Source organism: Heliangelus exortis, chromosome 27, assembly GCF_036169615.1.
Source record: "Heliangelus exortis chromosome 27, bHelExo1.hap1, whole genome shotgun sequence".
Classification (NCBI taxonomy): Eukaryota; Metazoa; Chordata; class Aves; order Apodiformes; family Trochilidae; genus Heliangelus; species Heliangelus exortis.
In genome coordinates this window covers 2,091,347-2,117,894 of record NC_092448.1, presented here as the reverse complement: position 1 = coordinate 2,117,894, position 26,548 = coordinate 2,091,347, and the positions used below count along the sequence as shown (strand labels likewise).

The following is a 26,548-nucleotide window of genomic DNA, read 5'->3' as shown; positions in this document are numbered from 1 at the left end:
GGTGTTGGGTGACCCAGCCAGCCTTTCACTGTCCCGCGTGGGGACTGGGTGACACAGTCAGCCCCCGGCTGTCCCGGGTGGGGGCTGGGTGACAGAGCCAGCCCCTGGGTGTCCCTGGGAGCCGGTGGTAGGCGCTGGGGCTGGGTTTACTGGGTTTACTGGGTTTACTGGGTTTGCTGGTCTGCTGGTCTGCTGGGTGTCAGGTCTGTGGGTTGGAGCAGCCCGATGCACGGGTGGGGGTGCACAGAGGGTGAATGCTCCCCGGGGACACCCTGGGGTCCCCCACAGCCTCCACCCGCGTGGCAGCCCCCGGGGGTGCCTCTGCTGACCCCAACCCCCGGGGTGTGGGGGTCCCCGGGTGTCTGGCACTGTGTGTCTCCGTGTCCCCCCCGTGTCCCCCCCGTGTCCCCCCCGTGTCCGCCCTCTCCCCCCCCCCTCGTTCCGCACTACATCTCCCGGCGACCCTCGCGCGGGACCACGTGACGTCATCACGTGAGCGGCGGGAGATTCAAACCGCGGGTGGGGCCGAGGCGAGCGCAGCCATGGAGGGAGCGGAGCTGCGGAGAGGTCAGTGGGGGGGACACGGGGGACAGGAGGGGCGTGGGGGGGACACGGGGGGACAAGGGGGATGTGGAGGGGCAGGGGAGTTGTAGGGGGGGCACGGGGTTGTGGGGGGACAGGGGGAGTATGGGGGGGACAGGGGGAGACAAGGGGATGTGGGAGGGCAGGGAGAATATGGGGGGGACGGGGGGGGTGTGAGGGGACAGGGGGGACACGGGGGGGTGGGAGGACAGGAAGGGTGTGGGGGGACAGGGAGGATCTGGGAAGGACGGGGGGACACGGGGGTGTGGGGGGACAGGGGGAGTATGGAGGGGACAGGAGGGGACACAGGGGACAGGGGTGTGGGGGGGGGCAAAGGGGAGCAGGGGGGTGTGGGGGGACAGGCAGAGGGGGGGTGCTGCGGGCTTGGGGGGGTGCAGGGGTTTGGGGGGACACACCCAGGTCTAAAGGTGTAGGAGGATGTGGGGGACAGGCAGGTCCGGGGGTGCAGCGCTGAAGGAAAGGGGGGTGGGGGGGGACAGGCAGGGGGAAAGGGGGGGCTCGGGGGGGGGGCAGTGGGGTGGGTGATGGAGGGGAGGGGGTGGCCGAGGGGCAGCATCCCCCGGGCACCTTGGGGACAGGGGGGAGGGGACGTTTTGGAGGTGTCACCCTGCAGTCACGGGTGTCACCCCCCGCTCCCACCCACGCTGGGGTCCCCCCACCTCCCCCCGGGGGGGGTTTGGGTGCAGGGGTTGTGGGGGACAGGCAGGTCCGGGGGTGCAGGGCTGAAGGTAAAGGAGGGTGGGGGGGACAGGCAGGGGGAAAGGGGGGTTCGGGGGGAGGGGGGAAGTGGGGTGGGTGATGGAGGGGAGGGGGTGGCTGAGGGGCAGCGTCCCTGGGGCACCTTGGGGACAGGGTGGGGGGGGGGCGTTTTGGGGAGCGTGGAGGTGTCACCTCCCCTCCCCCCCACTCTGGGGTCCCCCCACGTCCCCCCGGGAGGGTTTGGGTGCAGGGGTTGTGGTGGGTCTGGGGGTGCAGGGCTGAAGGAAAGGGGGACGGGGGGGACAGGCAGGGAGAAAGGGGGGGCCGGGGGGGCTGGGGGGAAGGGGGGTTTGGGGAGGGGGGCAGTGGGGTGGGTGATGGAGGGGAGGGGGTGGCTGAGGGGCTGCATCCCCCGGGCACCTTGGGGACAGGGGGGAGGGGACGTTTTGGGGAGCGTGGAGGTGTCACCCCCCCCCCCACCCACTCTGGGGTCCCCCCACCTCCCCCCGGGGGGGGCTGCGGGCTCCATCCAGGGCTGTTCCCTTGGGGGAAAAATCGGGGAATTTTAGTGTCACCACCACATCCAGGCTGCTGTGCCAAAAATTGCCTTTCCTTGGGGAAATCTTCAATATGGGGGGGGGGGGGGGCGGGATTACACCCCCCCCCCAGCCCCCCCCAGCTCGGAGCAGGGGGTGCTGAGGTCCCCGTTGTCCCCCAGGGGAGCGTCCCAGTGCTGAGCAGATGGACGAGCAGAGGAGGCAGCAGGACGCCTACCGGTACCTCTGTCACCTGGAGGAAGCCAAGCGGTGGGGATGGGGCTGGGGACCCCCCCAAAAAAACCTCCTGGGGGGTGTGGAATGAGTGCAAGGGAGGGGGAAGGGGATGAGGCGGAGGGGGCTGCTCTGTGGGATGGGAAAACTCTGTCTGGGGCTTCCCGGCCCCTCAAAGGTGGGGTTGGGGTTTTTGTTTGGGTTTTTTGTGGTTTTTTGTTTGTATGTTTTTCTGTGGGTTTTTTTGTTTTGTTTTGGTTTTTTTGTGTGTTTTTGGGGTTTTTTTCTGTGTTTTTGGTTCTTGGGTTTTTTGTGGTTTTGATTCTTGTTTTTTGTTTTTTTTTTTGGTTTTGGTTTTTTTTTGGGTTCTTGTTTTTTTTGTGTTCTTGGTTCTTGGGTTTTTTTGTGTTCTTGATTTTTTTGTTTTTGTTTTTTTTTGTGGTTTTAAAATAGTTTTTGGTTTTTGTTTTTTGTGGGTTTTTTTGTTTGGTTTTGGTGTGTTTTTTTGGGGGGGGCTTTTGGTTTTTTTGGGTTTTTTTGTTTGTTTTTTTGGTTTTTTGTTTTTTTGTTTTTGTTTTGTTTGTTTGTTTTGTTTGTTTTGTTTGTTTTGTTTGTTTTGTTTGTTTTGTTTGTTTTGTTTGTTTTGTTTGTTGGTGTTTGTTGGTGTTTGTTGGTGTTTGTTGGTGTTTGTTGGTGTTTGTTGGTGTTTGTTGGTGTTTGTTTGGTGTTTGTTTGGTGTTTGTTTGGTGTTTGTTTGGTGTTTGTTTGGTGTTTGTTTGGTGTTTGTTTGTTTGTTTGGTGTTTGTTTGGTGTTTGTTTGGTGTTTGTTTGGTGTTTGTTTGGTGTTTGTTTGGTGTTTGTTTGGTGTTTGTTTGGTGTTTGTTTGGTGTTTGTTTGGTGTTTGTTTGGTGTTTGTTTGGTGTTTGTTTGGTGTTTGTTTGGTGTTTGTTTGGTGTTTGTTTGGTGTTTGTTTGGTGTTTGTTTGGTGTTTGTTTGGTGTTTGTTTGGTGTTTGTTTGGTGTTTGTTTGGTGTTTGTTTGGTGTTTGTTTGGTGTTTGTTTGGTGTTTGTTTGGTGTTTGTTTGGTGTTTGTTTGGTGTTTGTTTGGTGTTTGTTTGGTGTTTGTTTGGTGTTTGTTTGGTGTTTGTTTGGTGTTTGTTTGGTGTTTTTGTGGTTTTTTTTTGTTTGGTTTTTTTTGTTTTGTTTTGTTTTTTTTTGTGTGGGGTTTTTTTTGTGTGTGTGTGGTTTTTTTTTGTTTTTTTTTGTTTTTTTTTGTTTTTTTTTGTTTTTTTTTTTTGGTTTTTTTTTGGTTTTTTTTGGTTTTTTTTGGTTTTTTTTTTTTGGTTTTTTGGGGGGGGCAGGGGGTGGTCTCCACCCCCCCTGTCGAACCCCATCTCAGCACCCCCCCTGCAGCAAAGCCTTGAGGGGGGGGGGGGTGTCCAACCTCTCCCTGCTGGGGAGTGGTGATGGGGGGGGGGATATTTCTGGGTCTGAGGTTGTCTCCTTAGGGTGCTGCTTTTCCTGTTGGGAAGGGGGGTGTTGGGGGGCGTGTTGGGGGGGCTGTGGCTCCATGATGTGTCCCCCCCCCATATTTTCCTGGTCAGTTGGCTGGAGAACTGCCTGGGAGAGGAGCTGCCCCCCCCCACAGAGCTGGAGGAGACCCTGAGCAATGGGGTGGTCCTGGCCAAGCTGGGTCACAGCTTTGTCCCCACTGTGGTCCCTCTGAAGAAGATTTATGACCTGGAGCAGAAACACTACAAGGTAAGGATGCAGCATGGGGTATCCCAAAAAATTCCAGGGAATTTTTCATCCCTGGGGAATCATAGAATCATAGAATCCTAGGGGTTGGAAGGGACCTCGAAAGATCATCTAGTGGAGTGGAGGTGGGGATGGAGCAATGGGGCCTCTGAGCTACCCTGAACTTGTTGGGGGTTGCATGGCCCTAGTAATTAACCCCAATAATTGATGCTCTGTATTAATCCCCTCCCTGATAAAGAAAGGAAAAAAAAAATAAGGGAGAGAGAGATTTATGGGATGGAAACTGAACTACCCAGCTTTAATGGAACAGTAATGATAAAAAGGAAAAATTACCAAATCTCTACAAATCTACAGGAAAATTGATCCCAGGTTCCTGCCCCCTCTCCCCCAGTAACTCTCACGTCACCACCCAGGCTGCAGGGCAGCCCTGGGAAAGTCCAGGCTGGAATTCTGGGAGCAGTTGGGAGCTGGAGGCAGGAAGACAGAGATCCAGGCTGGAAAGGATCAGGAGCAGAGGCAGAGGAAGGGATGGAATCCTCCCAGGATGCTGAAGCAAAGAGGGAGAGGGGAAGAAGGGGAAGGGAAGGGGTTTGACCCTGGTGACCCCTCCAATTTATCCCAAATCTGATGTGGATGGGATGGAATCCTCTGTTTGGTCAATTCTGGTCATTTCTCTTGTCTGCTCCTCCCTAAAGGAGGGTTCCAGGTGTCACCTCTTTATTCCTTTTCTCTTTCTGGAGCACAAAATGTTCCTCAGAACCCAGCAGTGTCCCTGGTTCTGCACCCCAGGCTCTGCCTGGAACTCTAAAGATGGAACCCTAAAATCCATAAAAAACTCTAAAATCAGTCCCAGCAGCAGCCACTGCCTGAGAAACTTGCTGTTCACTTCAGGTTTACAATTAATAATATTAATTATTATTTATAATTTTGATTTATTACATTAATCTATTAATAAAATTTCAATCTATTATATTAATAGATTAATATAATTATAATTCTCAATTTATTATAATTTAGTTAATGTAATAGATACTATAAATATATAATAAACAATAATAAAATTGTTATAATATTAAATAATAATTAATAATTAATAAAATGCCTTCTGGCGTCTTACAAGAGACCGAGCTGAAAGCAAAATCCCAAGCCAGAAAACCCCCTTTCTCCTGACCCAAACCAGGACACTTCGGGCACCCAGAGCTGCGGGTGCTGCCCCTCCTCACCTTGCAGAGCCGGGTCCGGGAGGCTCTCGCAGAGCGAGCGGCACTGGGCGAGGACCCCGGCGATTTCGGCCACCTGGAATCCTCGGCTCTGGAGCATGGAGCCACTCGCCTTGCTCAGAGCCACCGCGGAAGTCTAAAGATGGAACCCTAAAATCCATAAAAAACTCTAAAATCAGTCCCAGCAGCAGCCGCTGCCTGAGAAACTTGCTGTTCATTTCCCCAAGTGCAGCTCCTTACAGGAGCTAAAAGCAAAATTACAAGGCAAAAAAATCCCCTTTATCCACGACACTGAGCTGGGTGGGTACGGGGAGACCCCAGCGATGCGAGGAAGGGAGGGGGGGTTCATCCTGATCCCTCTTCCCTCCTTTTTTCCCCTCTCTCCCAGGCATCCGGGCTCCACTTTCGGCACACGGATAACATCAACCTCTGGCTTGCGGCCCTCAGCCACCTGGGCCTGCCCTTGGTAACGTCCCTTCCCCGGCCTCAGGGACACTCGGGGGACATTTGGGGTTTGGAGGGGGGCTTTGTGTCCCCATCCTTTGTCACCCTCACCCCCAGGGCCTTTGGGGTCTCTTGTCCTTGGTAGATTTTCCACCCCGAGACCACGGACATCTATGACAGGAAAAACATGCCCCGGGTGGTCTACTGCGTCCACGCCCTCAGGTGCGGGGTCCCCGTCCCCACCTGGGGACAGAACTCGGGGTCCGTGGGGTGGCATCAGCCCCCTGGGGACTGAGGTGACAGCTCGGGGGGTGCTCTGGGAAAAGGGGGTTCCTGGAGCTGGAGTCTCCTCTCCCCGTGCAGTTTGTTCCTCTTCAAGCTGGGGCTGGCCCCGCAGATCCAGGATTTGTACGGGAAGGTGAACTTCACAGGTAGGGAATGGGAATGGGAATGGGAATGGGAATGGGAATGGGGGGGCTGGGGACCCCACCCTGGGGCTCTGGGGGGGGAGGGTTGGGAAAGGAAGGGTTTGGAGAGGGTTTTTTGTTTGTTTGTTTGCTTTTGCAGTTTTTTGTTGTTGTTTTGGGACTTTTTTTGCCTTTTTTGGGGGTGGGGGGTTTGTTTTTTTGGTTTTCTGTTTTTCTGGTTTTTCTGGTTTTTTGGTTTTTGGTTTTTTGGGCTTTTGGCTTTTGGTTTTTTGGTTTTTTGGTTTTTTGGTTTTTTGGTTTTTTGGTTTTTTGGTTTTTTGGTTTTTTGGTTTTTTGTTTTTTTGGTTTTTGTTTTTTTGGTTTTTGTTTTTTTGGTTTTTGGTTTTTGGTTTTTTGGTTTTTGGTTTTTTGGTTTTTGGTTTTTTGGTTTCTGGTTTTTTGGTTTTTGGTTTTTTGGTTTTTGGTTTTTTGGTTTTTTGGTTTCTGGTTTTTTGGTTTCTGGTTTTTTGGTTTCTGGTTTTTTGGTTTCTGGTTTTTTGGTTTCTGGTTTTTTGGTTTCTGGTTTTTTGGTTTCTGGTTTTTTGGTTTCTGGTTTTTTGGTTTCTGGTTTTTTGGTTTCTGGTTTTTTGGTTTCTGGTTTTTTGGTTTCTGGTTTTTTGGTTTCTGGTTTTTTGGTTTCTGGTTTTTTGGTTTCTGGTTTTTTGGTTTCTGGTTTTTTGGTTTCTGGTTTTTTGGTTTCTGGTTTTTTGGTTTCTGGTTTTTTGGTGTGTTTTGGGTTTTTTTTTTTTTTTGGGTTTTGTGGGCTTTTGGGGTTTTTTTTTTGGTTTGTTTTTTTTTTTAATTTGTTTGGGGTGCTGAGTGGGGGTGTCTCTTCTGTTCTCTGCTCCAGAGGAGGAGATCAACAACATGAAGAAGGAGCTGGGGAAATACGGCCTCCAGCTGCCTCCCTTCAGCAGGATTGGGGGAATTTTGGCCAAGGAGCTCTCCGGGGATGAAGCAGCAGGTGATGGGCTCCAGGGGCACCAAACATTGACCTCAACCCCGGCCCCAGATTTCAAATCTGGAGCCAGATTTTTAAAAGAAATTCTTTGGGGTGAGGGTGCTGAGCCCCAGGTCACCCCCAGGAGCTGTGGCTGCCCCATCCCTGGGAATGTTGGAGCTGGGATGGGGCTTGGAGCCCCCTGGGCTGGGGGAGGGGTCCCAGCCCATGGCAGGGGGAGGAATGGGGTGATCTCTGGGGTCCCTGACAACCCAAACCCCATCCCCAAACCTCATTTGAGAGATGCTCAGTTCTGGTCCTCTCACGAGGAGGCCATGGAGGGGGTGAAGTGTGGCCTGAGAAGGGAAATGGAGCTGGGGAAGGGGCTGGAGGAGTTGTGAGGAGCATCTGAGGGAAGGGATGGTTCCCTGTGCTCAGCACTGCTGGGGCTGCACCTCCAATCCTGGGCTCAGTTTTGGGGTCCCTCGTGACCAGAAGGACATTGAGGGGATGGATGTGTCCAGAGAAGGGAATGGAGCTGGGGAAGGGTCTGGAGAACATGGAGAAGGGTTTGGAGAACATGGAGAAGGGGCTGGGAAGCAAGGAGGAGGCTGGAGAACACAGGGAAGGGTCTGGATAACATGGAGAAGGGTCTGGAGAAGTTGTGAGGAGCATCTGAGGGCCCTGGGGGTGCTGATCCTGGAGCAGAGGAGGCTGAGGGGAGACCTTCTGGCTCTCTGCAACCCCCTGAGAGGAGGTTGGAGCCAGGGGGGGTCGGGCTCTGCTCCCAAGGAACAAGGGATGGGACAAGAGGAACTTTTGGCACAACTCAAGTTGTGCCAGGGGAGGTTTAGGTTGGAGCTGGGGAAGAATTTCTCCCTGGAAAGGGTTGTCAGGGCCTGGCCCAGGTCCCCATCATCCCTGGAGGGGTTTCAGAGCCCTGGAGATGTGGGGATGAGGGACTTGGGGTGGTGGGGACTGGGCAGGGATGGGGGAAGGGTTGGACCTGATGATCTGAAAGGGCTTTTCCAACCAGAACCACCTCATTCCAGAAAGGTCAGCACAGGGAGGAAGAGAAGAAGACAATGCTCACCCTCTGGCTCCTGAGCTGAGCCCTTGATCAGCATCCTTTAGGGTCAAGGATGTGGGGCCAAGGGCTGGAGGTCCCTCCTTTGTTTCTGGGGCTGGTCCTGGGTGTTGGGCGTGGGGCAGAGGACACTGGGAGCCCTGGTGCACTTGGCATCTCTTCTTCTCCCCCCCCTGCCAACCCCCTGTCACCCCCCCAGGGCAGGGCTGGAGTCCCCATCATCCCTGGAGGGGTTTCAGGGCCCTGGAGATGTGGGGCTGAGGGACATGGGGTGGTGGGGACTGGGCAGGGATGGGGGGGACTGGGTGAGCTTGGAATAACTTTTCCATCCAAAAGAATTCCCTGATCCTGTGCTTTGGAGATGACCTCAGATGATCTCCTTCAGCTCCTGCCCAGCCAGCAGCCCTGGGGGGTTTTGCAGGACTCGGGTTTGATGTAGAAACACAGAAATTTTGGGGGGCACTGGGGAGTGCAGCTTGCTCTTTGAGAAGGGGCAACCAAGCTCTGGGTGTGGGGTGACTTTTCCCCCCCCCTGAGGTCCAGCAGAGCCCCCCATGCCTCACCTCACCTCCTGCCTTCCCTTCCAGTCCACGCTGCAGTTCTGGCCATCAACCAAGCAGTGGATCAGGGGGTGGTGGCAGGGACCATGGTGGCCCTCCAGAACCCCAGTGCCATGCTTCTGGACCTGCGTGAGGGGCTGGCAGGAGCCTACCAGGAGATGCTGTACCAGGCAAAGCTGGAAAAGGGCAGGAATGCCAGGAATAGGGTGAGGAGGACATGGGGGGGGCACCCATGGAGGAGCTGATGAGCTGTGCTGGGTCCTTCCAAGTGGAAGGGACCCTTTTGCTTGGAGTTTGTCCTCATCTTTGGGCCAAAAGCAGGCTGGGAGCCTTTGTGCTGCCCAGAAGGTGGTGGGGAAATGGTTTCTCCTGGTTTGGGGTGGGGAAATGAGCTGTAAGGACCCAGTGGATGCTTTTGGGGTGCATTTGGGCAGATGGTGAGGGTGGGGTGTCCCTCTCCAGTCCCTGCAGGTGATCCCTGAGGGAGAGGACATCTACGAGCAGTGTCTGACCCAGGCTGAGATCCAAGGGAACATCAACAAAGTGAATGGTGAGCAGAGCTTGGACCCTTCCCTCCTGGGGGTCTCCAGGATTTCTTGGTGGGACTCCAGGTCACACATCCTGCTGGGGATGGTGGGCAGAGCTGAAATGGAAGTTCTGAAGCTCAGAACCCTGGTGGGGGGGGAGGTGAGGCTGAGTGCAGCTTTTCAGGGAGAAATCCAAATTATTGCCACGCAGGCTCCTCGGGGCTGGGGGTTGATTTACCTGGGGCTCTGCCCCAGAGGGACCTGGTGAGGCTGGAGAGAGGGGTCTGTGGAGTTCAGAAAAGTCCTGCAGGTGGGTTGGGGCAATCCCAATCCCAGGCTTCTCTCCTAGTGACCAGAGCTTTGGAGGAGGTCGATGATGCCCTGGAGAGCCAGGATGCTTCAGGGCTTTTCCAAGCTCTGCAGGACCCTGCCTTGGCCCTCCAGGGCCTCCAGAGGGAAAACCTCAACCTCTACTTGGAGCAGCTCTGCAGGGACCGGGAGCAGAAGGCGCTGGTAGGGGCTGCTCCTCCAAGAGGGAGGAGGGATTTCCTTCCAAGAGGGAATTCTCCCCCTCCCCAAGGCAGCTCAGCAGCTTCCTGCAAAAGGCTGTGAGCTGAGCCCCTGTGCCCACGGCAGGATTTGGGCTACCTGGAGCTGCTGGAGCAGGAGGAGCTGGAGGCTGGAATCCTCGGAGCCAACAAGAGGGCTGAGGAGGAGCGAGGCAGTGAGTGGAGTTTTGGGGCAGGTTCTGCTGTCTGGGCCATTTCCCCTGGTGCTGATGGCCTCAGGGGAGGTGCCACCTCCTGCAGCCCAACCTGCTGGCTCTGTCCTGCAGTGCTGAGAGCCATCAGGAAGATCAATGCTGCTCTCCGACGAGGGGATCCCACAGAAACCTTGGAAGCCCTGAGGGACCCCGTGGCCCAGCTGCCCCCTGTCCACCCCCTGGCTGCCCCTCTCTACCAGAGCCAGCTGGCCCAGCTGCAGGACCAGCACCCACGGGTGACACATCCCCCAGGATGGGCTCTGGGTCCCATCTCTGCCTCTGTCAGGATGGGGAGGGGGTGGAGGCTTCCCCTGGGCCTGGAGGGTTGGGGTGTGGGAGGCATGGGGGGGGTCAGGGTCTCTGTTTGCCCCAGAGGGACCTGGTGAGGCTGGAGAGAGGGATCTGTGGAGTTCTGAAAGGTCCTGCAGGTGGGTTGGGCCAATCCCAATCCCAATCCCAGACAGAGCCTGGGAGGAGAAGGGATTGAGAGCAGCCCTGAAGAGAAGGTCCTGGGGGTGTTGGGTGATGAGAAGCAAGGTGGGCTGGCAGCCCAGAAACCAAAGAGGAGATGGAGATGAGAGCTGAGGGTGAAAACTGAAAATCCTTGAGCCCCTGGTTGCCCCAGGAAGCTGTGGCTGCCCCATCCCTGCTGAAGGTGTTGGATGGGACTGGGTGAGCCTCAAGGTCCTTCCAACCCAAACCATTTGGTGATTCCACCCAGGGAGAGCTGGTGCAGGAGGAGATGTTTGTGGCTGTGGAGATGCTTTCAGCTGTGGCACTGGTGAACCAAGCTGTGGATGCTGGGGACCTGGATGGACTCTGGAGCAGCCTGGTCAGCCCTGCCCTGGGCCTCTCGGGTGCTGAGGAGGCAAACACCCAGAGGTGAGGAGAGGGTCTCTGGGCCTGGGGGTGTGGGGAAGCCCTTGGGGAGGGGATGCTCAGGGGACTTGGTCTTCCTGTGGGGTTGTTCCAGCAGCTTCCTTGCTCTGCACCTTGGCTCTACCCCTGGGAAAAGTAAGGTCTCTGGCTCTGGCATGGGTCATTCCTGCTTAAAATTCACCCAAGTGTTGCCCTGGCTCTCTCTGCAGGTATTTTGAGGATTTACTGAGGCTGAAAGGCCAAGCCAGGGCAACAGGAGCAGAGTTCCTGAGCTGGAACACCATTCAGGAGAGTGTGACCAGAACCAATTCAGCTGTGCAGGAAGAAAATGACAGTGAGTCCTGAGTGTCCGGGGCCTGGGGATGGAACTGTGGGATCACAAGAAGGTTGGGAAAGACATCCAAGATCAATTCCAGCTGCCAACACCACCAGCCAACTGAGCCATGTCCTCCCGTGCTACATCCACATGGGTTTGGTTTTTTTTAACAACTCCAGGGATGGTGACTTGGGTTGGAAGGGGAACTTAAAGATCATCCAGTAGAGCACCTAAAGGTCATCAAGTTCCACCCCCTGGGCTGGGGGACATGGTCAGGGACACTTTGCACTAGCTCAGGTTGTTCCATACCCCATCCAACGTAACCAGGGGCTTCCTGCAGACTTCCCAGGAGCCACTGGAGAACCTCCCACTGCCCACGGGTGGGTGTGGGGGGGGCTGACCCACCTGTCCCTTCCCTCCTGCTCAGGAATCCTGGCTGTCCAGCTGATCAACGAGGCCCTGGAGCAGACAGACCCCCAGCAGACCCTGGCTGCCCTCCTGCTGCCTGCAGCTGCCCTGCCTGATGTCACCTCCCCCACTGCCCAACGCTACCACCACGTCCTCACCCGGGCACGAAGGCTGAAAGCTGAGGTTGGGAGGGGACCCCCGGGCCAGCTGCTGCCCCCCTGCCCTCCTCCCAGGGCAGGGCAGCACCCTGCAGAGCAGGAGGTGCTGGGGGTGTAGTCTGAGGGGATGGGGATGGAGATGCTCCTGGGGGGTTGCCCAGATCATTAGGCTCCTGCTCCATCCTCCCCCCATCATCTCTCCTCCATCCTCCATCATCTCTCCTCCTGCCTCCCTGCATCTCTCCTCCTGCCTCCCTGCATCTCTCCTCCTGCCTCCCTGCATCTCTCCTCCTGCCTCCCTGCATCTCTCCTCCTGCCTCCCTGCATCTCTCCTGCCTCCCTGCATCTCTCCTGCCTCCCTGCATCTCTCCTGCCTCCCTGCATCTCTCCTGCCTCCCTGCATCTCTCCTCCCCCATCTCTCCTCCCCCATCTCTCCTCCCCCATCTCTCCTCCCCCATCTCTCCTCCCCCCATCTCTCCTCCCCCCATCTCTCCTCCCCCCATCTCTCCTCCCCCCATCTCTCCTCCCCCATCTCTCCTCCCCCATCTCTCCTCCCCCATCTCTCCTCCCCCATCTCTCCTCCCCCCATCTCTCCTCCCCCCATCTCTCCTCCCCCCATCTCTCCTCCCCCCATCTCTCCTCCCCCCATCTCTCCTCCCCCCATCTCTCCTCCCCCCATCTCTCCTCCCCCCATCTCTCCTCCCCCCATCTCTCCTCCCCCCATCTCTCCTCCCCCCATCTCTCCTCCCCCCATCTCTCCTCCCCCCATCTCTCCTCCCCCCATCTCTCCTCCCCATCTCTCCTCCCCCATCTCTCCTCCCCCATCTCTCCTCCCCCATCTCTCCTCCCCCATCTCTCCTCCCCATCTCTCCTCCCCCATCTCTCCTCCCCCATCTCTCCTCCTCCCCCATCTCTCCTCCCCCATCTCTCCTCCTCCCCCATCTCTCCTCCTCCCCCATCTCTCCTCCTCCCCCATCTCTCCTCCTCCCCCATCTCTCCTCCTCCCCCCATCTCTCCTCCTCCCCCCATCTCTCCTCCTCCCCCCATCTCTCCTCCTCCCCCCATCTCTCCTCCTCCCCCCATCTCTCCTCCTCCCCCATCTCTCCTCCTCCCCCCATCTCTCCTCCTCCCCCCATCTCTCCTCCTCCCCCATCTCTCCTCCTCCCCCATCTCTCCTCCTCCCCCATCTCTCCTCCTCCCCCATCTCTCCTCCTCCCCCATCTCTCCTCCTCCCCCATCTCTCCTCCTCCCCCCATCTCTCCTCCTCCCCCCATCTCTCCTCCTCCCCCCATCTCTCCTCCTCCCCCCATCTCTCCTCCTCCCCCCATCTCTCCTCCTCCCCCCATCTCTCCTCCTCCCCCCATCTCTCCTCCTCCCCCATCTCTCCTCCTCCCCATCTCTCCTCCTCCCCCATCTCTCCTCCTCCATCCTCCCCCATAATTTCTCCTCCCTCCTTACCTCTCCTGCATCCTCCCCCATCACATCTCCTCCATCTTCTTCCATCTCTCTCCTCCATCCTCCCCCATAATTTCTCCTCCATCCTCCATCCTTTCTTCTCCTCCCTCCCTGCAGACCACAGCAGATGCAGGGGCCATGCTCTGGTGGGCAGAGATCCAGGCAGGGGTCTGCAGGGCCAACCAGGACACGCTGGCAGCCCGGAGCAGTAAGTTCTCCCCTTCCCCTGGTTCCTCGGGGAGGTGACAAGGGGCTGACACCAGCTCCCTGCCCTCCTCCAGTGGCTCTGGGCACTGCTGCCATCAACCAGGCTGTCCGGGAGGGACGGGTGACCCAAACCCTCCGGGTGCTGCTCAACCCCTCCGTGGCCCTGCATGGGGTGGTGCCTGCCTGTGCCCAGGACTACCAGGACCAGCTGGCAGCTCTGCTGGCCACCAAGAGACAAGAAGGTAAAAAAAAAACAAACCAAAAACCCAAAACCTTTGAGACTTCCAAAAAAAAAATTCCCCCCCCCCCACAACCCTCTGAGGGAGCACCCCAGCCCATTTTGGGTGGGAGCAGCACCCTCCCTCTGGGCTTTTGCAGGCTGTGGGAAGGCAGCTTGGGTCCAGCACACCCTGAAGGATGGGACCAAATTCTACCTGAGCCTGCAGAGCCTGGAGGGCAGCTGGGAGCACCCAGGAGGTGACAACCTCAGTGCCACCCACCTGAGCAGAGAGGAGATCCAGGTCCGGGGGGGATCCGTGGGGCTCCGGGGGTGCCGGTGGCACTGCTGGGGCTCATCCTGTTCCTGGTGTCCTGGCAGTTGGTTGTCACCAGAGTGACAGCAGCACGGGACCGGTGGCACCTCTGGGTGTCCCACGAGGCTTTCCTGGTGAAGCTCCAGGCCCGGCTCCGGGGGTTCCTGATCCGCAGGGAATTCGGTGCCCGGCGCCACCTCCTGAGGGAGCAGCACCCGGCGGCCACCAGGATCCAGGTGACATCAGCCACCTCTGTCTGTCCCCCCTCTGTCTGTCCCCCCTCTGTCTGTCCCCCCTCTGTCTGTCCCCCCTCTGTCTGTCCCCCCTCTGTCTGTCCCCCCTCTGTCTGGGGGGAAGATGGAAGAGGAGAGATGGAGGAGAGATGATGGGGGAGGATGAAGGAGAGAAGTGGAGGAGGATGAAGGAGAGAAGTGGAGGAGGATGAAGGAGAGAAGTGGAGGAGGATGAAGGAGAGAGGTGGAGGAGGATGGAGGAGGAGGGAGATGGGAGAGGATGGAGGAGGAGAGGTGATGGAGGAGAGAGATGGGGGAGGATGGAGGAGGAGAAGTGGTAGGAAAGGATGGAGAAGGAGAGATGATGGGGGAGGATGGAGAGGGAGATGGAGGAGGAGGGAGATGGAGGAGGAGAGATGATGGGGGAGGATGGAGGAGAAGTGGTGGGAAAGGATGGAGAGGGAGAGATGGTGGGGAGGATGGAGGAGGAAAGGTGATGTGGGAGGATGAAGGAGAGAGGTGGAGGAGGATGGAGGAGGAGAGGGGATGGGGAAAGGATGGAGGAGAGGGGATGGGGGGGGATGAAGCAGGAGTCTGGCAAGTGAAGGTGCCATGGGTAGGGCCTGTGGTGTCCCCCCCACACTGAGGAGCCCCCCTGCTCTCTGCCTGGGGTGTTTAACAGCCAAGATTCACCCCAGGGCCAGCAGAGGGTGGCAGGGATTTGTTTTTCCTCTTTGCCTGCTGGTTTCCTCTCTCCTCCCTCGAGGTTTTCTCCCTCCTCTCCTGCTCTCTGCCCGAGCAGAGGTCCCCAGGGTGCAGGGCTCAGGAGCTGAGGGTTTTTTCTCCTGCCCAGGCTTGTTGGAGAGGGTACAAGCAGCACAGAGCTTACCTGGAGAGGCTCCACTACCTTCGAGCCCACACAGATGCTGCCATCAAGGTCTGGGAAGCAATTCCTTCAACCTTTGCTCCCAAGTTGGGAATTCCCCCCCTCCTTGCTCAGCAACAGCTCTGGGATTTACCCCCTGGCCAAGGAAGCCCCAGGCAGGGGCAGTAAGCACAAACATGGAGTGGGGGCAGCCCTGAGGAGGAGGACTTGGGGGTGTTGAGTGAGGAGAAGCTCCCCAGGAGCTGGCACCATGTGCTGGCAGCTGAGAAACCCCCCAGTCCTGGGCTGCATCCCCAGCAGTGTGAGCAGCACCAGGGAGGGGATTGTCCCCTCTGGTCCCCTCTGGGGACACCCCCTGGGGTAAAGCTGGGTCCAGCTCTGGGGTCCCCATCAGCAGAAGGACACGGAGCTGTTGGAGCCATTCCAGAGGAGGTCCTGGAGCTGCTGGGAGGGCTGGAGCAGCTCTGGAGCCAGGGGGAGAGAGTTGGGGGTGTTGAGGCTGGAGAAGAGAAGGTTCTGGGGAGACCTCAGAGCACCTTCCAGTGCCTGAAGGGATCCAGGAAAGCTGGGGAGGGACTTGGGACAAGGGCCTGGAGGGATGGGATGAGGGGGAAGGGTTTCCAGCTGCAAGAGGGGAGATGGAGAGGAGATCTTGGGGAGGGAGGGAGGGAGCAATTCTTTGGGGTGAGGGTGCTGAGCCCCAGGTCACCCCCAGAAGCTGTGGCTGCCCCATCCCTGGGAATGTTGGAGCTTGGATGGGGCTTGGAGCCCCCTGGGCTGTGGGAGGGGTCCCTGCCCATGGCAGGGGGGGCACTGGGGGAGCTTTGAGATCCCTCCAACCCCAACCATTGGGTGACTCTGAATATTTTAGCCAGGCCAGGACATGGCTGGGCAATGTCTGAGGGCATGGTGGGATGGGGGAGAATTCCTTCCAAAAGCCCCCAAGGTTTTCCCCCTCCCACTCCCTTGCTTCAGTCCTTCCAGCTTCCAACTTCTTGGCTGTCTCTCCCAGATCCAGGCAGGGGTGAGGATGTGGCTGGCTCGGAGGAAATACCAGGAGAGGCTGAACTACTTCAGGCAGAACGTGAGTGATGGGGTGGGGAGTCCAACAGCTCCTTGGGGGGGACAGATGGGGACAGAGAAGGACAATCCTGGTCATGGGGTCACATCTCTGCCTTGGGGGGGGCACAAGAGGGAGAAATGGAAATCTCTCCTGGGTGATGGGACACCCTCATCCTGGGCATCAGCACCTTCCTGCTGGGGGGAGCAGAGCCAGCCTGTCCCTTTTCCTCTGGTCCCCAGGTGTTTTTGGGGGGGTGCTGAGGAGAAACATCTCTTGCACCCCTGTGTTTGTCCTGGCAGATCAAAGCTGTCACCAAGCTCCAGGCTCTTGTACGTGGTAACAAAACCCGTGGGGATTACAGGCTGCTGGGTAAGTGCCTGCTCAGAGCTGCTCTGGGACTCCTGCTGCCTCCCTCCCTGCAGGCTGTGGCCACTGGTGTCCCCAGGTGGCCCTGGGCTTGGTGGCCCCTGAGCATCAGATGGAGCTGCCCTGGGGCTGCTCTTGCTGCCCCTCTGCTCCTGAAGGCTTCTGAAGGAGGACTCATGGAGCTGGGCTGGAGAAGATCTTCAAGATCATTAAATCCAACAATTAATCCGACTCCCCTGAGTCAAACAAAGCCCCTCAGCACCACCTGAGATGTTGTAGAGCTCAGCACCAACTTGTCTTGTGTCCTGGTGTTGCTAGAAGATGTTTTTTGGGATTTTTTTTTTTTTTTTTTGAGGAGGAGGATGGGGTGTCTTGGGGAGATTCTGAGGGTCCATGGTGGGGGGGTTGCTGAGTCTGCCCCAGGAGTGGTGATGGTTGATGCTTTGCTGCAGTCCATGCCAGGAACCCTCCCCTCAGCATCATCCGGCGCTTCCTCCACCTCCTGGAGCAGAGTCAGCAGGATTTCTGGGAAGAGGCCGAGGTGCTGCATCTGCAGGAGGAGGTGGTCAAGAGGATCCGTGCCAGCCAGCAGCTGGAGAGTGACCTGGACCTCATGGACATCAAGATTGGGCTGCTGGTCAAGAACAGGATCACACTGCAGGTGGGGAGCGTGCTGGCAAGGGGACCTTGGCCACAACCCAGCCAGTGCCCTCCCCTCCTTGGCACCACAGCCTCAGTTTCTCTCTGCTTTGCTTTGGAAGGGGTTGGGGAGCACCGAGGTGCCTTTGCCTCCCCAGAATCTGGGCTGAATGCAGGAGCTTGCAGGCAGTGCCCAACACTTCCCTCTCCTTGCTCCAGGAGGTTGTCTCCCACTTCAAGAAGCTGACCAAGAAGAACAAGGAGCAGCTCGTGGAGATGATGTCCCTGGACAAGCAGAAGGGGCTCAAGTCCCTCAGCAAGGAGAAACGTCAGAAGCTGGAGGCTTACCAACATCTCTTCTACCTCCTGCAGGTGGGGGGTGGCTCGGGCTCTGCTGAGGGAGCAGCCTGGGGACCTTGGTCCCCTGCCACCCCCCAGCACTTGGGGTGACCTTGGTGCTTCTCATCCCTGCAGACACAGCCTGTGTACCTGGCCAGGCTGATCTTCCAGATGCCCCAGACCAAGTCCACCAAGTTCATGGAGTCAGTGATCTTTACACTTTATAATTATGGCTCCAACCCCCGGGAAGCTTATCTGCTGCTCCAGCTCTTCAAAGCAGCCCTGCAGGAGGAGATCAGGTGGGGCCTCAGCGTGGGGACAGCTTTGGGATGAGGTTGGACCAAGGGTTGGACCCCTGCTTTGGAAAACAAACCCCACTCATCCACCTCATCCATCCCAGCTCCAAGGTGGACCAGGTCCATGAGATCCTGACAGGGAATGCCACAGTGATCCGGATGGTGGTCAGGTTCTACCGTAAAGCACGGGGACAGAATTCCCTGAGGGAGATCCTGGGTGGCCCCGTGCAGGAGGTTCTGCAGAACAAGAACCTCAGCATCCGCACCGACCCCGTGGACATCTACAAAGCCTGGGTCAACCAGAGCGAGGCCCAGAGTGGGCAGAAAAGGTCAGGTTCTAAGGAATTTGGAGCCTTGACCAGGGGGTGAGGGGCATTGGGGTGGTGATGGAGCCCTTGTCTTCCCCCCCCAGCAAGCTCCCATATGAGGTCAGCCCCGAGCAGGCTCTCAGCCACCCCGAGGTCCAGAGGCGTTTGGATATTTCCATCCGCACCCTCCTGAGCCTGACGGAGAAGTTTGTGTCTGCCATCACCTCTTCTGTGGACAAGATCCCGTGAGTACCTCCACGGGGCCTCTCTGCATCCCTGCAGCTCTGGCAGCTTGAAGGCAGCTTCAGTGAGGCTTTAAAAAAAGGGTGGAGGGGGGAGCTCCCCAGCCCCTTGGCTGCTGCAGAGCTGAGTTATTGCACTCTCAGCGAGGGGAAAGCCAAATATCTCTTGGTGCTGCTGCTCCTTCTCCTCCAGAGATGCCCTGAGGGCTCTTGTTGCTCCATCTCTGAGAGCTTTGCTGCTTGTGGTGAGGTGTCTGCAAGAAAAGCTGAGGTTTGTGGTCACCTCTGAGGCTGAGGGCTTCCTCCAGGGGTGTTCTGGGCTGGCAGCAGGGGAGGGGATGGAGCTGAGGAGTTGCAGGCACCAAACCCTCCTGTGGGCTCCTCCATCACCCCAGAGCTCCAGGGGCTTCTCGCTTCTTGGGTGATGGGGCAGGATGGGTGACCCTGGTGACAGACCCCTCCCTGCCCTCTCCTCAGCTATGGGATGCGCTACGTGGCCAAAGTCCTGAGGACATCCTTGGCTGAGAAATTCCCCAAGGCTTCAGAGGAGGAGATTGACAAGGTACCTTGGGGCTGGGGGATTCAACCAAGTGGGGATGTGAAGGGCCAGTACTCCACAGAAGGTCAAAACCTCAGCATTTTCCAGCTCTTCCCTCTGCTGCTCTCTTCTTTGTGGGGCTGGGACGAAGCAGCTTGAGCTCCCACCTCCTTGGGCTGTCAGCCTTTGTGCTTCCCCAGCCTGCCTTGTGTCCTAGGTCGTGGGGAACCTGCTCTACTACCGTTTCATGAACCCAGCAGTGGTGGCCCCTGATGGCTTTGACATCGTGGACATCTCAGCTGGGGTCCCCCTGCACCCCGACCACCGCCGCACCTTGGGCTCCGTCGCCAAAGTGCTGCAGCTGGCTGCTGCCCACCAAACCTTCCAGGGGGAGAATTCCCACCTCTGCGGGGTGAACCGGTACCTGGAGGAGACCCACGACAAGTTCAGGTGGGCAGCAGTATGGTACCTGGGTTGGGAGGGTGGCTGGGAGCTGGTGGCAGAGCTTTTGGGGCTGCCCTTCTCCCCAGGAGGTTCATCTCTGCCGCCTGCTGCGTCCCCGAGCCAGAGGAAAGGTTCAACGTGGATGAGTACTCGGAGCTGGTGGTGGTGGCCAAACCCCTCATCTACATCACCATAGGGGAGCTCATCAACACCCACAAGGTAAGGGCATAAAACCCCCTGCAAAGGAGCAGCTTCCACTTCTGCTCCCACCTCCTGGGCTCTGGGCTGTGTTTCAGCCCTCTCCTCCCTCTCCCGCCTCCAGCACAGCTCCTCCTGACTTCTTTGTTCCCCTTTTGAAGGTTCTGCAGCTTCTCCACTGCTTCTCCTTCCCTCAACCTCACCGCTCTGCAGTCCCCTCTAGGGTGCAAAGTCCCTTCCTTGCCTTCACTCCCTTGTTTCCTTTCCTGCCCCTTGGCCACTGACTCTCCCTCCTTGCACCATCCAGCTCCTCCTTGAGCACCAGGACTCCATCACACTGCACCACGGAGACCCCCTGCACGAGCTTCTGGCAGATCTGGATGAAATTCCTACAGTCCAGTCCCTTGTTGGTGGGTAGAACTCCCCCCCCCATCCCAGCAGGAGGAGGTTGGAGATGTTTCCCTTCCATGAAGCTCCAGCTGGATTGCTCTGGGCACAGGGAATCCAACCCTCCTGAGCCACTTGTGACTCCTAGGCCTTTCTCTGCCCTCTCAGGAGAGACTTTTCCCAGCCCAGCAGACACCAGTGCTGAGCAGCTGCTCTCCCAGCTCAGCAGACTGGAGATCTCCCTCACCCTCACTGCCAAACGGGTGCCAGCTGCTAGCAGTGAGGACAGTGACACCAAGAGCTTGCTGCTGAGGTGAGGATGGGTTCTGCAAGGTTCAGGGGCTTGGGATGCTCAAGGGGGGACCAAGAAAACCTTGGGAGGCAGCTAAAGGGGTTGGGTTGATGGTTGGTCTTGATCTCAGAGGTCTTTTCCAACCTTGCTTTGGTGGAAGAGGGTCATGAGTGGCCACCTTGACCCCCTTCTCTGTCTCTCTCTGGTCTTCAGCACCAAGCAGATGTTGGTGGATGTGATCCAGTCCCAGCCAGGAGATTCCCTGCCCAGCATCCTGAGGACACCAGCCACAGCACGTGAGGTGAGGGGATCAGCTAAAATATTTGGGGAAATGGCAAAGAAACCCTCAAGGAAAAACTGCCCAGTTCTCCAGGACTTGGCCACTGCTCTTGTGCTCTGGATGGGCTCTGTTTTTCAGTGAAAACACGAGTTTTGGGGGCGTTTTGAGTGGTTTGGGCCAGGAGAGGCTCATCAAAAGTGTGTGTGTGAGGGAGGGGTTATCGGTTGCCCCATCCCTGGCATCCCAAGGTTGGATGGGCCTTGGAGCACCCTGGTTGTTGGGAGGTGTCCCTGCTCATGGCCATGGCAGGAGAGTGGACCTGGATGAGCTTTAAGCTCCCTCCAACCCAAACCACTGAATATTTTAGCTGGACCAGGACCTGGCTGGGCAACATCTGAGGGCTTGGTGGGACAGGGGAGAACTCCCCAAGGTTTTTCCCCCATCCACCCCCTTGTTTTGGTGAAGTCAGTCCTTCCAGCCTCCAAGTGCCTGGCTGTCTCTCCCAGATCCAGGATGCTGTGAGCTCCTTTTTCTCCCCTCAACCCGTGGGGCGATTCCATCATTTCTCCACCTTCCCATCTCCTGCTCCAGCTCTCCTTTTCTCTTCCCTAGGAAGCATCCCACCACCATCTCATGGAGAAGCGAGCCTCCTGGGATGCCCAGACCCCTTCCAAGCTGAGACACAACCACTCCCTGGCTGCCAACACCCACCTCTCCCTGGAGGAGAAAAAACACAAAATCCTCCGGAACCTGCGGCGCCTGGAGAGCCTGGGGCTCCTGGACTCTGCCCACCAGTACCAGGAGCTCCTCAACGAGCTGGCCAAGGTATGTTTGGGGTGGAATGGGCCAAACCCACCCAAGATCCTGTTCTGGTGATGCTCAGGGGGGGTTCTGTGTTTTGTCTTTCTTGGGTGGCTCCCAGGACATCTGCAACCAGAGGCGGTACCGGCAGCACCGCAGAGGGAAACTCCAGAAGCTGAGGCAGACCCTGCAGGGCCTCAATGCCAAGACCTTGTTTTATGAGGAGCAAATTGATTATTACAACCAGTACATCAAGACCTGCCTTGACAACCTGGCAGCCAGCAACAAGTACGTTCATCTTAAAAAAATTTTTTTTTTTTTTTTTTTTTTTTAAATGCCCAGCACATGGTTGGAGTCCCCATCCTCCCCGGAGGGGTTCTCAAGGCCTGGAGATGTGGTGCTGAATGGACATGGTTGGAGCTGGATGATTTTTCCAACCCATTCCATGTTTGTAAGCCCTGGGATTGTTGTGTCCAAGGGTTTGTGTGCTTCTCAGAGGGGTTCCCAACCCTTGGAGATGTGGTGCTGAAGGGACATGGTTGGAGCTGGATGATTTTTCCAACCCATTCCATGTTTGTTAGCCCTGGAATTGTGTCCAAGGGTTTGTGTGCTCCCTTCTTTTTCCAGGGGCTCTGGGAAGACCAAGAAGCTGCAGCCCCTGCACTACACAGCAGCTCAGCTGCTGGACAAGGGGGTCCTGCTGGAGATTGAGGACCTGCCACCCAGCCAGTACGTAGCTCCTGGGCCCTGGGAGGGGCACAAAGCTGGGGCAGGTAGAGGACAGTGGCCTGGGAGGGGGGTGCAGATGTCCCCACCCACCCCAAGGTTCTGGAGAAGGTGGAAAAGGTGGGATTTGAAGTGGGGCTCGGGGACTTGGAGCGTGCCAAGGGTGAGTGAGCTGCTCCCTGGCTGTGTTAAAACTCTGGAAGCCTCCTGGGTAAGGAGCAGCTCTGTCCCTTCAGGTTCAAAAATGTCATTTTTGACATCGTCCCCTGTGAGGAATCGGGTCGGTTCCAGGTGAAAGCCAAATTCCTGGGGATTGACATGGAACAGTTCCAGCTGCACTACCAGGTGAGGAGCCCCCCCTGGTGTCCCCAGAGCCCGTGGATGGGGAGCTCTGCCAAGGGTCCCTGTGCCACCCCAGCTCCCTCTGCCCTGGGGGGTGCTGAGGGTGGGGACAGCACTGTCCCCTGGCTCCTGGGGGTGACTGTCCCCTCCCCTGCAGGACCTGCTGCAGCTGCAGTATGAGGGGGTAGCTGTGATGAAGATGTTCAATAAGGCCAAGGTCAACGTCAATCTCCTCATTTTCCTCCTCAACAAGAAGCTCTTCAAGAAGAAATGAGGGGGGGGTGATGCAAAGGTGCCAAAGAGAGCTCTCCAGGAGGGATGAGGGGGTGTCCCCACGGCTGGGGGGGGCTGCTGCTTGCCATGAAGCTTTTTTTGCTCAGATGCTTCAACATCTGCCCCCAGGGTACCCCAAAACAGGGGGTGGCTGCTGGCCAGCAGGTAGTCCCCAGCTCTGGGGCTTGTGCAGGTACCAAGGGACCCAGCAGCCCCAGCTTGTGCTCCTTTCAAAATTATTATTTTTGGTTTTTTTTAGTGGGTATTTTGGCTGCTTTTAGCTCCTGTGCTGCCCCCAGGCAGCTGCACAGGGATGTGCTGTAGAATTCTGTACACTACGTATTTTTAGTGCTGCAATAAAGGGATTTTGATATCTATTTTATATCTATCTCTGTTCTTCCTCTCACTAAAAATGGGGAAATGGAAGAATTGGACTGTCCACGGGGGTAAGGAGAACGTAGGGGCAGCTCTTGCTTGTGCACCCACCCCTGGTGAAAACCATGTGTAATAGGAGAGTTTTAGTTCTAAAAAAAACGAATTTTTTCTGCCTGCTCTCCAGCCAGAAACAGAGGAGGGGGGGCCCAGAGTCCCAGGAAACCGCAGGGGGTCAGAGCAGGGGTTTCTCCCCTACACCATGGTGGTGCTTGGAACCCCCCAAGCCCCCCCTGAGCTGGGGGGGGGGGGGATGCTCTGTGCCCTTTTGAGTTCCACTGGTGCTTAATGTGGTTTGGGTTTAAATTGGGGCAGAATGATTGAATTTGTAGCCCTGGCTGCTTTTTGGTACCAATCCCAGGGGAATTCCTCAGGGGATTCCAAATAGGAATTTTTATTTTCGGTACCTTGGTTCCTCCAGGTGGCTCAAGGGTGCCCTGACCTGGTGGACTCCTTTTTGTCTTTGAAAAGAGATGGTTTTGTGTGAGGTTGTTTTTTATATATATATATATTTTGTGCTTTCCTGTCTGGCACACACCAGTGTTTGGGTGCTGCATCCCAGCTCTGCTGCCTCTGCTGCTTGTTTTCATCTAAATAAAAATGTCAAAAATCCAGAACTTGCTCCCTGGGATCATTTCTCCTTAAATCCCCCGTTTCCAGGTACTTTGGGGCTCTGCCATTTCCTCCAGCCTGAAGCAAAATTGTCCCAAATTGTCCAAAATTGCCCAAAAAAGCAAATTGTCCCCCTTTGGGAATCATTGCCCTTCCAGCCAGGAACCATCCTGGGGTGATGGGAATTGCTGCTCCCAGCTGGGTCAGACCTGGAGGCACCCACTCAGCTCAATTTGGGGGAGTTTAGGCCACTTTCAGACACACTTAGTTCTTAAAAATAATAAAATAATAAAACTAAAAATAATGGTAAAAATAATGGTAAAAATAATGGTAAAAATAATGGTAAAAATAATGGTAAAAATGGTAAAATAATAAAATAATAATAGTAAAAATAATACTATTATTTTTACTATTATAATTTTAAAACTAAAAATAATAGTAAAAATAATAAAATAATTGTAAAAATAATAAAACTAAAAACAATATTAAAACTAAAAATAATAGTAAAGCTAAAAATAACAGTAAAAATAGTAAAAATAATAGTAAAAGTAGTAAAAGTAATGATAAAATTTAAAAATAAAATAAAAATAAATTAAAAAAAAATTAAAAATATTTTTAAAAAATTAAAAAAAAAAAATCACCTTTTTGGAGGCCTGTGGAAGAAGAGGCTGGAGGGGAAACTCCAGCCCCGGGGATGCGGGATGAGGCCGGGCGGGGGCTGCGCGGTGTCCGCTAGATGGCACCGCCCGCCCGGGAAAGTCCCCGAGTGTCCCCGCACCCTGCGGGTACCGAGAGCCCCGGACACCGGGTCCTGGCTGTGACCCTGCAGGAAAAGCACCCGATGTGTCCCCAGCGGGGAAACCGGGGACAAAGTGGGTCTGAGCGGGACCCAATGGGTTGGGTTGGAAGGAACCAGAAAACTCATCCAGTGCCCCCCCTGCCATGGGCAGGGACCCCTCCCACAGCCCAGGGGGCTCCAAGCCCCATCCAACCTCCAACATTCCCAGGGATGGGGCAGCCACAGCTTCTGGGGGTGACCTGGGGCTCAGCACCCTTCCTGGATCCCTTCAGGCACTGGAAGGTGCTCTGAGGTCTCCCCAGAACCTTCTCTTCTCTCTTCTCTCTTCTCTCTCTTCTCTCTTCTCTCTTCTCTTTTCTCTTTTCTCTTTTCTCTTTTCTCTTTTCTCTTTCTCTTTTCTCTTTTCTCTTTTCTCTTTTCTCTTTCTCTTCTCTTCTCTCTTCTCTTCTCTTCTCTTCTCTTCTCTTCTCTTCTCTTCTCTCCTCTTCTCTCCTCTTCTCTCCTCTTCTCTCCTCTTCTCTCCTCTTCTCTCCTCTTCTCTCCTCTCCTCTCCTCTCCTCTCCTCTCCTCTCCTCTCCTCTCCTCTCCTCTCCTCTCCTCTCCTCTCCTCTCCTCTCCTCTCCTCTCCTCTCCTCTCCTCTCCTCTCCTCTCCTCTCCTCTCCTCTCCTCTCCTCTCCTCTCCCTTTTCTCCTTCTCTCTTTTTCTTTGGGGGTTTGCTGGCTTTGGGGAGGGAGAGGTGAGCTGAGCTGGGATGGGGGGAGCTGGGAGAGGATGCTTTCAGGACTCCTCCCCTCCCAAACCCCCCCAAAAAAGATGGGAAGTTGTCAAACTTTAAAAAAAAAAAAAAAAGTTAAATTTTACATCTCAGCTGCTGCTGAGAGTCCTGATTTCTCCCCAGCCCGGGGGGTGCCTTGACCTGGGTGCTGGGTGCTGGGTGGCAGCATTCCTGCTGAGCTGCTCTCTGCCTGCATCACGTGCCGTGGTGATGCTCAGAACCCCACGCTGAGCCCACTCAGCACACACACACGCCCCCCCCCCCCACGCCCCCATTACTGGGTGGGCAGAGCCGGCCAAGGCTGCAGCCTCTGCTTGAGGATGCTCCTGGGCTCCCTGCACCCACTGCTCAGCACCCCGGGACCTCCCCTGCAGCACCCACGAGGTAGGTGAGAGGCTCGGACCTCCCCACATCCCCACCCGGGGGTTTGCCCCGCGGGGATGGCGCCGTTTTTCCCGCGCGTGGGAACGCGGTGGTTTTGTTCCCTTCCGATGGGAGCAGCAGCTTCCTCGTGGGAAGAGGGGAAAAAGCACAAACCCAACTGGGGAGAAAATAAGAGGGGAATGTTTGCCGACTGTCTGCTGCCTGTTGTTGCTGTTTGTTGTGTTTCTTGCCGTTGCCATGGCAACCCCCGGCAGGAGATGCCAGGCTGGAGCATCCCGGGTACCAGCGCGCCCCTGGCGAGGAGCCGGAGCTCAGTTCGGGTTCCGTGGGGTTTGAGGCAGGGGGATTGATGGAAGGGGGGGTGGGGGGGTGATGTTTGCACCCATCTCCCGGGTGAACCCGGGGTCGGAACCTTGCTCTGCTCCTGGGCCGGGGCAGCCTCTGAGTTGGAGCTGAGATGAGGAAAGAAAAGTGGTTTAAAGGTCTGTCGGGTTATCCTCATCCCCGGGGGGCTTCCCTGGGGTGTATCCAAGCTCATCCCCTTCCCTTTTGTCCCGAAGAAAGGAGCAAACCAGCAGCGTGGTGCAGAGCTCGCCAGGGGGGCTGTGGGGTCGGTGGGTGATGCCGTGGGTGGGTGGGTGGGTGGGTGCCCCCCCACCCCTTTGGTTTGGGAGCAGGCAGGGAGGAATTCCTTCCCAGGTCCTGGTCCTCTGCTGGAGCCAGGGCAGGGAGGGGGTGGGGTGAGCAGGGCAGAGGAGCCACGAGTGGGTTGGGGAGGTTGGCAATGCTCCCAGAGCCCCCCCAGATCCTCCCCCCAGCCTCTTGTCAGAGCTGTGCCTGTGCTGCCACCCATCAGAGCAGGAGCTGCGTCTGCCCTGCAGCATCCCTGGGGCAGAGCAGTCAGGGGGTGGGGGATGAAGACTTTGCCCCCAGGGGCCAGGAACCCCCCCCGGGGCCGTGTGTGGGTGACTTCACCCATGGGGGCTGCAGCTCCTGGGGGTGCTTTGGGAGTTATTCCTGCAAGGCAAGGCTTCGGGGGGGCTGCTCTGCTTTCCATCCCAACTTTTCCATGCCAAGAAGCATCAGTGGGAAGGTTGC

At 56.5% G+C, this 26,548-nt stretch overlaps 1 protein-coding gene across 2 annotated transcripts; it reads left to right on the top strand.

Moving 5' to 3' along the window:
• Nucleotides 1-516: 516 nt before the first annotated feature.
• On the top strand, nucleotides 517-22,513 carry IQGAP3 (IQ motif containing GTPase activating protein 3). Of its 2 annotated transcripts, none has more exons than XR_011722695.1 (38): nucleotides 517-567; nucleotides 2,021-2,108; nucleotides 3,676-3,832; nucleotides 5,438-5,515; nucleotides 5,639-5,715; nucleotides 5,857-5,924; nucleotides 6,811-6,924; nucleotides 8,575-8,753; nucleotides 9,010-9,097; nucleotides 9,424-9,587; nucleotides 9,711-9,798; nucleotides 9,910-10,073; nucleotides 10,559-10,719; nucleotides 10,926-11,050; nucleotides 11,460-11,623; nucleotides 13,172-13,262; nucleotides 13,336-13,503; nucleotides 13,640-13,782; nucleotides 13,860-14,030; nucleotides 14,881-14,964; nucleotides 15,926-15,997; nucleotides 16,276-16,345; nucleotides 16,795-17,003; nucleotides 17,201-17,353; nucleotides 17,456-17,619; nucleotides 17,721-17,945; nucleotides 18,029-18,169; nucleotides 18,644-18,728; nucleotides 18,922-19,154; nucleotides 19,235-19,367; nucleotides 19,654-19,756; nucleotides 19,902-20,046; nucleotides 20,239-20,326; nucleotides 20,918-21,130; nucleotides 21,228-21,394; nucleotides 21,734-21,835; nucleotides 22,124-22,177; nucleotides 22,332-22,392. XR_011722695.1 is itself a non-coding variant. In XM_071727093.1 (38 exons), the coding sequence occupies exons 1-38, from the start codon at nucleotides 543-545 to the stop codon at nucleotides 22,446-22,448; spliced, it is 4,926 nt and encodes a 1,641-aa protein (XP_071583194.1). In that variant the 5' UTR covers nucleotides 517-542; the 3' UTR covers nucleotides 22,449-22,513. The 2 variants fall into 2 exon arrangements, 1 of the variants encoding a protein (XP_071583194.1); XM_071727093.1 differs by having other exon boundaries at nucleotides 22,069-22,177; nucleotides 22,332-22,513.
• The last annotated feature ends 4,035 nt before the right edge of the window (nucleotides 22,514-26,548 follow it).

What these genes read in the sequence shown, in the direction of transcription:
- IQGAP3 (XM_071727093.1), top strand. Translation starts at nt 543, where the DNA reads ATGGAGGGAGCGGAGCTGCGGAGAG. An exon ending in TGGGGATTACAGGCTGCTGG is followed by an intron (nt 16,346 to 16,794) that starts GTAAGTGCCTGC and finishes GCTTTGCTGCAG; the next exon opens with TCCATGCCAGGAACCCTCCC. An exon ending in ACCAAGAGCTTGCTGCTGAG is followed by an intron (nt 20,047 to 20,238) that starts GTGAGGATGGGT and finishes TCTGGTCTTCAG; the next exon opens with CACCAAGCAGATGTTGGTGG.